This window comes from Megascapheus bottae, chromosome 19 (assembly GCF_031878675.1).
Source record: "Megascapheus bottae isolate mThoBot1 chromosome 19, mThoBot2.hap1, whole genome shotgun sequence".
NCBI lineage: Eukaryota > Metazoa > Chordata > Mammalia > Rodentia > Geomyidae > Megascapheus > Megascapheus bottae.
In genome coordinates, this window is record NC_143527.1 from 15,041,917 (window position 1) to 15,054,152 (window position 12,236).

Here is a 12,236-nt window from a genome sequence, read left to right on the forward strand (position 1 = left end):
GATACACCTTGTGGTTTAGACCCTGGGAAGATATGTAAACGTATCATGTCGCTGGGCACACCCGAATTCCTAGAGGTTAGGGAAGGGACTTGCATGACAGGTAATTGGACCTGTCAGTCCTGTGCCTTGGGAGACTCTCAGGTTTCCTGTGACCCTAGACCGTGACCTGACCCTGCTGTAAGATCTAGCAGCTCAGACACCATTACATCAGGTCTCCAGGGCTGTGTCCTCACTCTTGGCTCTGCTCCAGTCATCATGAAATTCAACTTCAGGTCTTCCTTAGGGTTGACCTGGATTGTTGGTATTGTTCTTTTTTCCGGTGCTTTCTTTTCTCTCCAGCTCTCAAAACTCAGTTTTCTAACAGTGTTAAGGGTATTCTCAGGTCTTTGTGACAATAGTCCTCTTTCAGATGCCATCCTAATAAAGACTCCCAATTTGATTTCTCAAAATGTGGAGTCTCTCTGTCTGGGAGATTGGATTCACCTTACAACAAAATCACAACACCCTAAAAGGGTGCAACCATATATCTTTATTTCCAAAGCAGGCTTCTGGCCCTTTCCAAAACCTAACTTTTCAGATCTCCTTCCAGTTAGTTTTGTGTTGCCTAAGTGAATCAAAATAGAATAAAGGATTCACCAGCTGCACAGCATAAAATATTTCCCTTCATATATTTGCCAGCTACTCTTTTCTTGATCATAAACTATCCAGCCTATGAAATCCCAGAGAGATTTTATGTTATTGTAGAATTAGAAACAACTCATAATGTTCCCTCATTCACCTCATTTCCTTCTCACAGTTATAAAGCCCGCAGACCTTTGTGAATTACTTCCTGCTTCCCATCCTCACCTTAGGATCTCATCCTCATGCCTAGATCCGGATCATAACCTGATTTGGCAATCATCATCTCTACTAACCACATTTCTGAGCGTTAATATCTTTATCTCTGCAATGAGTCTCACCACTGATGTCTTTACAAGGCCAGGCATATGATGATAGATCAATAAGGCCCATTTATCAAGTCAGATGTTGGTGGGCATTTTATGCTTATGAAACAGGACAAAAAGAATGGATTTGTTTTAAGATAAAAATCACTAGTCATTAAGGTCCGAAGGTGAGGTTTTAATTTAGGTTTAGTTTAGTTTTGCTTTTACTAATTTTCATTTAATTTCATTCATTTCTTTTCAAGTAAAAAAAGGGAGAAAAGATCTATTATATCTCCCATTTCATATAATTCATTTAGCTAGTCTTAAACTTCCTATGAATCTCTGTAAATTGGCACTAGAGTTCTGAGACAGAATAATACATATATGATATGTAAAAGGGAAAATATTTATTGGGGAAAGGTAGAAAAATATAAATAGGTTGGGAGTAGAACCTTATCAACTAAGGAAGTTGCCCAGAATAGAAAAATAATATTTTAATGCTATGAGGCAAGTTCTAAGGTAAATAGAAATTCAGCCTAGTCAGAGAAGAGTTTCATTGGATTTTTTTTAAACTTATACACTTAACCATTATATGATATATAGAATCAATGTAAAAATATGCAGTTTTCAGAAGTGGAGTTCTATGACCTATAAATTAAATACATTTCATCTTAGCTAATGTTATAAGCTCTATATTTAGGTTCATAATAAATGGGCCAAGCAAATTTACAGTGAATTGTATCATCAGTGAACTAAATTATTTCAATCTGCATAATGGTTTTCTACTATATTTCCCCATCCAAAGAAAGCACAAGACTAGCTGGAAATGTCTTCCCACATCCAGCTGTCCTTATTTAGGGTAAGTATCTATGAAACAACACAGTAAAGCAATGATTTCTTCTGTAACTCATACCTCTCCACAGTAGAAATATCTCTCAGGATGATTGCTGTTCAAACACAAAACTATTTTGAATAGAGATCAACAGATGGATTCCTACACTTTTGTTAAATGTATTAAAGAGAAGGTGCATATTCAGGTCACATGAGGGAACATTCCAAAGATTTTATATGTTACATGAATAACTCTATAATGGATTAAATGCAATATATGTATGAATGGTCTATATTTAAAATTATAGGATATATATAATAATTTATATACAATATGCATAATGTATTTAATATTATATAATACATATGATGTTATGTTATATGCATATTATATACACATTACTTTTGTGTATATAATACACATTTATATGTATAGTTATACACATACATATGTACATATGTTATATGCACAGTATATGTATTATGTATATTATATATGCTATTTAAATGTACTATCACATATTATGTATTTAAATTCTTACACATATTATATGAATTTGTACTATATAATGCATATTATTTTATTATAATCTGTCATGTAAGATATGCAAATTTGTATTATGTAATGCATATTATATAATACATACATATTATATAATGATATATTATATATGAAATGATAGCACATGCCACTACCTATGAAGTAGGTATGTATATATAATATATAATATATAGCATAAAGTAATATATTATATATTATAATTTACACTAGTAATATACTATATATAATTGCATGTTGCATATTATACATGCTATTATATGTAATATAATATATAAGACATATAATTATATAATATATATTGCATACATCATATATATATATATATGCCATTTTATCCATTAGGGATTCACTTTGATTTTGAAGAATTCTACTGGTTACACATGGACTATGAACTATAAAGGATACACAATTTTGTTTAGGAGGAGAGGTAGGAGAGGAAGCTGCACTGTGCATGTGTGAACTTCTACAGAATCAGTCTTTCTTCACATACCTGCCTCGTAGGTGGTGGCGTGTGCTGTCATGCTCCACGTGCTTGACCTTCTGTTCTTTGTCACCATGACTGAAAACTCATACATCGTGTTTGGCTTCAGGCCTGTTGCTGTGTAGCTGAGCGATGTTGTGTCTTCTGACTATACAAGTAGGAAATAAGCACAGATGAAACAAATGAACTTGATCAACTCAGTAAATAATCACATCGTGTAGACAGACTAACAGATAAGCCAGTGGAAAATGAATTTCAACATAGTAGCCATGTGGACTCTACTTCTCTGTCTTCAAGTTTCTATATGGTGATTATATGATCAATAAAATCAAGCATTCTATTGTTCAAAGAAGCAATGAAGTGATCATATTTTCCTAAGTGAAGTAGTAGCTGAACAATAGGACAAACTGCATTTCGATGTGCTAACTCCATTTCTGCAAGTTGTCTGCTCTGATCGAAACATATTTATTTGTAACTGAAATCTGTGGAGAAGGGATTGGGAGTTTAATGTAATATATTTTATGTAGATTTTCACTATCATTTTCCACTAGTAGTAAAGGGAATTTATGAATGCTCTACTGCTTATCATATTTCTAAAATATACAGACTTTAGTTTTTCCATAGTCTACTTTGCTTTTAGAATAAGGACTAAAAAATAGGATTTCTGTTCAGTATGACTTTCTTCCTTTGTATCTATTTAGCATTAAAGCACCATTTAAGGATGAAAATGGATACAGTTGATCTGGATAAAAATTAAAGAATGTTATTGGTATGAAACTAGTGTTATTTTTTAATCCTTCTGAACCCATCCTTGCCATTCTCAAAAATTAAAGCTATTTTAGTAGAAAGTTAAGTGATGTATATTATATTTTATTGATTATGCAAATGTCAATATGGTAATGATATGAAAACATATTAGTCTCCTAGGTTAAAGCATTATTTCCCACATGACTTGGCAGATTTGCAACTACTACATCTCTTTTAAATGCCTACTTATGGCTGTATTTAGAACTCAATTTTCTTCCAAACTTAAATATTGACTTTTGCTTCTCTATTTATTACATTCATTGTATATCCTCACCCCCACAGACAGATAATTTAATCTATCTCTCCTTAGTACTGTAATATGGTAAATCTTTTTTATTCTAGTGTGAATCTTTCTTAGGTTAGCTTATAATCATGAAAATTCCTATATTTTGTTACAACACCAAGTAAATATTTAACAGCACTAATAAAATTTCCATGATATTCCTGATCATCCTGTTAAATGGATGACTCAAAAAAAACTTATCAGAAGATCTTCTTTAAAAAAATCTATGAAATATGTCTTCTATAAACATAAAAGTACTATGCATCATCAAGGAGATGGAATCCCACCAAATAAAACAAAGAGTAGCAGACGAGGAAGAGAAAGAATGATACAGAACATCAAACCCACCAGGGGCTGTGTGTGATCATTTCTAAACCCCAGTCTTCTACTTGGACACCAGTGGCAGTTAGAGGGGTCACTAAGCCACGTAATCTTTGCTTACATTCTAGAATGACAGATTCATACTTTATGATTACCATGAACTTATTCAGTTTGCTCTAGAAACTGATATAATAGTAATATACTTATCCTAAACTTTGGGAAAATATGGACAGTTATTTTTGGAAACACAGAATACCTAGGCAGTGATGTTCTGGGGCTCAGTTTTCTTTTTTGCAATAAGGGGATAAGCATTATTTTGAGTGTGAAACAAGTTGTGTAAAATAGTGTTAGGTTCAGTGTGAGCATTAAATAAATGTCAGTTGCAATGACTCACGGATCATTCAGTGTTAGATACGATCTGAGTCGCGAATCAAATTTCCTATAGTTTCATTTCAAGCAAGGAGACTGACACTTGAACCACTGGGGACAATATGTACAATCCTATTATAGCTAGAGAGTTCTAGAAAACTGTTCATGAATGGGGACATTCATGTAAATATTTCAGTAAGAATGATAGAAAATTCCTCCTTTTAATTGGGAGGGTCATAATAGCTTTGGACAACTAAACTTGAGTATCAGAAGTGTAGCTCAGCTTGGGCTAAAATTTATAAGGCTACTCCTCAGGGGAGAAATATTAAAACATAGACCTTAGCTTTAACATAGAAATTAGACAAGTTATACCCTCTACCTATGTCTCCCCTGAGCAACAAATACACACACACTTATACTCATAATAAACTGTGGGTATTTACTTAGGGTTTTTACGGTTTATGAGAGTATTCCAGTCATGTTGGTAAGAAAACTAAGGACTCAGAAAACTAACATGAAATAAACTAGCAATGCTAATATTTAAGCCCAGCTCTTTGACTCCTTATATATTTTTTGTCTCTCTTGCCTTGTTTATGGTATGAAGCGATAGTGATAAGTGACAAGAATTTGCTAAGACAGTAATTTGAGAATTACAAAGCAGATTTTTTAAAAAATTGATTATGTATCTTTCTGGCAGACCAGATAGATCCTTTCTTTTTCTGTGCTACATATTCCATTCTTAACTCTAAAGCTCTTTATCTCAGGATATAGGTGTAGCATGGTGTGTGTGTGTGTGTGTGTGTGTGTGTGTGTGTGTGTGTGTGTGTGTGTGTGTGTGTGTGTAATTGAAAGCCTTAGGGAAGATAAGAGGAAAAAGCAGAGTTGAACTCAAATGCCTTTAGGTTTGAGGCTCACTTTACAGTCATTCTTTATGAGGCTCAATATTCCATGTCTGCTGTACAAACTAGTCAATTGAAATCATTTGCCTCAAGAAATCTTGGAGTTAAAACAATTCTTCAGAAAGCAATCATTGTTGTTAGAACATTTCAGATTCTTGCAAAGTGTCCATAGCTATTCTGTGAAATGAATGAATCTACAAACCAGAGCAATTATAAATATAAAAATTTGCAAGTAGGAAAAGTCATCTGTGAAAAGTAAACTTAATTGGTCAGTCTATAAAGAGATGTTTTTAATACTCTCATATGTTTTTTGATTGTCCTTTCTGATGTTAGCTTTACTTACGATTGCGCTGAGTCTTACATCTAGCACTGTAAGGAGACATATGGCATACTTACTTCATATCTTATATCAGTGATACTATTTGGACTTGCCAGCACTTTTTTTTCCTCATCCTCACAGTTCAGCCATACTAAAGAAAACTGTCTTTGAATGCTTTCAACTAAAATTTGATTTAGAGTGAAATGTGAGTTTTGCGTGATTTAAAATTTGAAAGACATAAGAAGCAGCTCCATCATGGTTACAGAAAGAAAGAAGACTTAACAAAATTATCCATGCGGTTTTGCTATATATCCCTTGGGTTGGAGTCAGAAATTCCCCAAGGACATTTTAACACCCCCTCCCCTTCCAATCACCCCTGGCTTGAGATCAGATTAACAGAGATAGTAGTTCACTGGAATTAACAGCGAAGAGATGACCCAATTCTCCCTGAGAGACACTCTAAGGTAGTGACAAAGAGTAGAGTGGAAAGTAAATGCTCTGAAACTCAAGGGCCAGGGTTGAGTGATGGGATCCCCTGGTGTTGGGTGCTGTTTACATTCTTTCTTATTTCCAAAGCTTCCAGTTTCATTCCCAGGTATCCTTTGGCAAAGCATTAACTTTGAAATGTGGGTTCATACATTAAGCTAGTTGATAGCTTAAGAATACAAGTAAGTAGATGACTAATTCCCCAAATTATACATAATAGCTTAAGATATCAAGAACACGTTTTATTTCTAGATGTCTGGCTTCTCTGTATCTTACAATGGATATAGAATGACTGATCAATGACCACTTGTTAATCTCTTTGTTGTTATTTACACTTGCATAGTGTCTGTGCATGCTAAAATTGTGTTTGGAATGCTACATAATTATTCAATTAATAACCCTTTGGTAGAGGTGCAGAGGCTGGTCACTAGAGACTTGAAACTGGCAATGTTAGGGTCACAAATGTGCCCCCAAGAGTGCCTAAGGGTGTTTGAGGGCAGGGACATGGGCAGTTATAATTTGTATCATTAGTTCGAACTTTCTTTACCACAGGAAAGTGTTTTCAAAGGCAAACAAGAAAGTCAATGTTAAAGAAAGTTCGTGGGGGCGGGGAATGTGGCTTAGTGCTAGAGTGCTCACCTAGCATGAACAAAATCCTGAGTACGAGGCCTGAGTACAACATACACAGAAAAAGCTGGGAGTGATGCTATGGCCCACATGGTAGAGTGCTAACCTTGAGAAAGCTGGTGCCTAGGCCCTGAGTTCAAGCCCAAGGTTAGCAAAAATTTTTAAAAAATAATAGAAAGGAAAGTTAGTGGTACAGGGGCTGGTGGCTAGTAATCCTAGCTATGCAGGAGGCTGAGAGTTGAAGATGAAGGTTCCAAGCCAGCCTGGGAGGGAAAATCCTAGAGACCCTTATCTCTAATAATCACCAAACAAACAGACAAAACTGGAAGTGGACTTTTGGTTGAAGTGGTAGAGCACTAGCCTGCAGCAAAATAGCTTAAAGTAGAACTGGAAAAAAAGAAACAAAGAAAGAAAGAAAGACAGCAAGAAAGAAAGGGGGGAGGGCTGAGGGGAGAAAAGAACAAAGGGAAGGAAGGAAGGAAACAAAAAAGGAAAAAGAAAGAAAGATAAACAGAGACAGAGAGAGAGAGAGGGAAGGGAGGCAGGGGGAAAGAATAGAGAGAGGTAAAAGTTAATGGTACAGGGAGATTTATAAAGATACTACAAAAAATAGCTCTATAGTATCTATCTATTCCCAGTTATATTTTCCACTGTCTTTGTGCTATTAATGATGTCAATCTAGATTCCAAATGGACAGAAACATACTAAAGATAAGCTAGAAAATGTCATCAGTCCTGTTATGTACAAGGGAAAATAACATTCTCCTGTGCAGGATCAAAGGATAGATACAAACCCAGCCTCTGATTGGATTCAAATAATACTTTGTAGCTCTCGATGTTTTTTTTCAATGCTGCCTGATACTTGTTTCCTTAGATCTCATTGTTTGGAACAAATTTTAGATCGTGGGTTATTAAAATGCTCCCTTTTCCCTTGCCAAGCCACAGTAATTCGCGACCGTTCAGGATGCTCTTGAAAAACAGCACATCCAACACATGGCAGTCCACTTTCCACTTCCTACAGTGAAATCTTCACCTTGTATTTGGCGCTTGCAGAAAAGCTGATCCTCCATCGGACAGTGTAGAGTCGCACGTCGGACGTTTTCTGGTTCTTGGGGACAGAGTTGTCTGCCCAGCTCACCCTCACAGCCTCGTGCGACAGAGCCACAGCCTGGACACCTACTGGTGGGAGCATGGGGGTGGACACATCTGGGACGGAGGTAGGGAAATCATCAAGCAGAGGATAATAATCAACAGGGTCAGTGGGGTCTGGGTTCCAAACCCGCCAAATGAAACAAACGAATACATGTGCAAACAAAGAAGGCAAAAAATAAAAAAGAAGTATCAGTGGTCACACATCACGATGGGTTAAATGCATGGCAATAATGATGAAAAAGGAACACGAGAAGGAACAGAAAAAGTGCAATTAATTCCATCAGAAAGCACGTTAGAAACAGTATTGTTAACGCTACAAAATCAAGAGTATTTGCCGATAGTCATTTTCTTATTTTGTTTAAATCAATTTTCCTGTCACATCAGGTTGTATATTTTCAAAGCCCTGTGGTTTTTTTGTTTTGTTTTGTTTTCCCCTGTTGGAATGTTGCACATTGCCTCTTAAAAGGCTTTTGTATAATATTGATCAGTTTCATTGCTTTTTATGGTTTCAAATAACACCATAAAATGGTGTCTCTGATTTATTTCTTCCTGCCAAGAAAATAAATGTTGATTGAAATGCTGGTGCTTCAGTTTCTTTCTCTTCTTTAACTTGATTGCGCTACTCTAGTTCTCTCATTATTGCCTAGAACATATCTACATAAATATTGTTCAGGCAAGAAACAAACAAATAATAAAGAGCAAAAGACCCAGCAACCTAGATTTGGGTTGTGATTTAAGAAAAACAGAATGAGGAAATACACTTGGTCACACAGGTCAGTTCATATTTGATCATTAGTTTTTGAAAGAGCAACTGAAAGAACAGAGTTACCTTAGCCTATAACCCTTAAAGAATACATAGAAATAGACATGCCACCCCTATCTTTGACCAATGCATAGCTCCACATCTTAGTCTTTGCTGGCATTCCTATAGTCACAGTCCTTGTTCTGAAGTTTCAAGTTCAGTGCAAAGGCTAAAGTACGGATAAGAACACAAAATGAACAACCTACACACTGACAAGATCATTTCTTTCTTTCCCTCCTTCCCTCTCTCTCCTTCTCTCTCTCCCTCCCTCTCTCCTGCCCACCCTCTCTTCTTTCTCTCTTTTTCTTTCCTCTTTCTCTCTCTGTCTCTCTCTCTGTTTCTCTCTGTCTCTGTCTCTGTCTCTCTTTCTCTGTCTCTCTCTCTTTTTTCTCTTTCTTTCTATCCTGTGGCTTGAATTCAAGGTCTGTGCACTGTCCTTGAGCTTTGTTTTTGCTCAAGGCTAATTTCTTCCACTTCTGTCACAAATCCAATTCTGGCTTGGTTTGGACGGTTAATTGGATATAAAAATCTCATAGAAGACTTTTCCTGCCAAATTTGGCTTCCAACATACATCCTTGGATGTCAGCTTCCTGCACAGCTAGAATGACAGTATCAGTCTGAACCGAGGAGATTTTCTCTGATGTACAAACACGCTTGGATCTATAACATAAGGAAAATTTTGAGAATAATATATAGTTGAGAATAATAATAGTAATATGTTTTAAAAATAAAATTCTCCCTAATGCCTTGTACTTCCTTTTCATACCTGGAGATCATAATCTAAGAAGCTTACTTTGTGACAATGGCAATAGTCCACTGTTGAGTTACTTTTACTTAATGTGTTCATGTTAAAAACTAAGCTTCATACTATATCATGTGTATTCTCCCTCATAACAATGGAGATGGGAGAGCAGAACTCCCAGGCTGGGAATAAGAGACAGAACCTGCTCTTATGGGGTGTCTTCAGCAGTGCACACATAGCTATTTGTTTACTTTTAAACAGCCTAGTTGAGAGCTAAGTGGCTTAAGTCAGGTTGTGATTACTTCACTTGGTTCCCTGCCTTTCAAATTCTTATCCTATCCCCTATTTGCCATTTTGCCTTCTGGTGAATTATTTAGTGCATTACTTCTATGTGGTCTTTGGAGCCATGTATAAAACTGAAAACCAAAACAGAACAAAAGGAAGGAGAGGGGGAGGGAGGGGGGGAGAGAGGGGGGGTCAAGGAGGGAGGGAGGGAGGGAGAGAGAGAGAGAGAGAGAGAGAGAGAGAGAGAGAGAGAGAGAGAGAGAGAGAGAGAGAGAGAAGAGAGAGAGGAAGAGAGAGAGGAAGAGGAAATGCTTAAAATTTTAGTGGTAGCGCCCTGGCTTTCTGTATTTCCATTTCCTTTGATGTCTCTTTTTATGTCTCTTTTTATTAAGGGTTGCTTTAGACCCAAATGGATTTATGAAAGGAACAAGAGAGGAAGACTCATCCCATTCCCTTGAAGCCTCCATGAGGTTCTGAGTCATTAATCAGGCTTGTGCAGCAGTGCAAGATTTTTGTTTTTCTTTTTGCCAAACCAAGTCAAGTATTGACTCATTTGTTTCTATTCTCAGCTGACTGTACAAATTTAAATCTCATGGAATGGGTTTTAAGTTTCTTCTGCTCAGGGCTACAATCTCTTCACTCTTTATCAGAATTGAGTTATCAAACATATTAACTTTATGATCTTTCCTTGACATGTAGGGACCTTTCTACCTTTTTTTTCTAATTTACTTTATTTTGTTTTAGAGATGATAGACAGTGGGGCTACCTTTATATGCATCAGATAATAAGTACATTTCCTCTCTCATAGTACCATCTGCTCCCTCATTCTCTCACATTCCCTTCCTCCCTCAGTTAGACAGGTCAACATTTTGAATTCTGACAACAAATGCTGGCAGGGATGTGAAGGAAAAGAAACCCTATGCACTGCTAATGGTAAATAACAAAACACTAAACATAGACCTTCCTCATAGACCCACTCAGACCACTCCTAGGCACTTACCCTGAACATCATGAACTGAGATCATTCTACTTTTGATTTTACAATAGCAGGTTTGGGGGATCAATGTTATTGAACTCCTTGGGGTCACTTGAAGAATGGTTTTCCAAATTCCCAGCCATCTGCCCTGATGATATCTCTCTATGGGCTTTCATAATACAGGTAACACTTTTCTTTCTCTTTTGTAAAAGGTAAGATTGTCACACTTCACTTGCCATTTTTCTCACTATTTCTTCTTCTGTGGTTGCTTTGTCTAATGCAATAGCCATGAGCATTTTAATTCAATAAATAAAAATTATTTTTTCTTTTCTTTTTTTTGGTACTGGGTATTGAACCCAGGACATTGCACTTGCTACGCAAGCACTTTTCCACTGAACTACATCCCAGCCCCTAAAAATGATTTTAAAATTTACTTCTTGCATTGCCATGGGCAATTTTAAGTACTGAATGGTCACAAGAATCTGCAGCCTACAATGTTAAATACAGCAGATATGTGGCATTTCCAACATGAGACATTCCAGCAGCTAGCAAGCATGATGCTATATATATTGCAAATATCTTTTTCTTCTCTTTGTGCAGAAGTTGCTTAAACAATTAATTTTAAGAGGTATTTGTTTCTAGATTCTTTTACTTTTCTCTACTGGGTGCTTTATATTACATTAATGGATAGATAGGTAGCCAGAAAGACAGACAGATAGATGATAAATATAGATGTTATATCTGCCCATATATATCGTCAAACCTTTTACTAAGCAAGAAACTTATTCTCAGGGCATGCTTTATTAAGAGCTCATGAATTATCAAAAGAAATTTCATAACACAGTTTTGCAACCGAATTGTCCTTCACTTAAACAATGATAGAAAAAAGAATGATGGCACATAAACGAATTCACACAACCTACTTCATTATGTCTTATATTTATATGCCTTCTGACCGTCTACAAATTTAAAGCATATTGTTACCATAACAAGAAACAGAAAGGTTTACAGAAAACCATGTAAACTCTTCAGGCATATGGCCAAGTGAAACTTCTAACAGCTAGACTACTGAGATGACGAGTCTGGATAAAGACTCCAAAATCTATCAGCACGTTCATTTAGGAAAGCTCCAGAGTCCAGTGCTTACTTTAGCTCGATGTTTTTATTGCCTCTGATCTATTTGGTGTTTACTTTACACTGGCGGTTTTCCAAGACTGCTCATGGGAATATTTTGCAGGAGCTCAAAAACAGAGATTGTCTTTTATGTGTTCCTACAGCACATTCATCGATAAGAGTTTCTTCCAAAACCTTAACCTTTGTTCTCATTTATTTGTCCTTTTGTTCTCCACAATGCATAGAAACATAATAAAAA

General features: G+C 36.1%; 1 protein-coding gene across 1 annotated transcript in view; it reads right to left on the reverse strand.

Moving 5' to 3' along the window:
* The window catches only part of Dcc (DCC netrin 1 receptor), a 934,207-nt gene that overhangs the window by 105,180 nt on the left and 816,791 nt on the right, over positions 1–12,236 (reverse strand). The window contains exons 17-18 of the mRNA XM_090353075.1: positions 7,941–8,173; positions 2,807–2,945 (exon numbers count right to left, since the gene is read on the reverse strand). Of these exons, the coding sequence (XP_090209201.1) occupies positions 2,807–2,945; positions 7,941–8,173 (372 nt within the window). The remainder of the gene's footprint in view (positions 1–2,806; positions 2,946–7,940; positions 8,174–12,236) is intronic.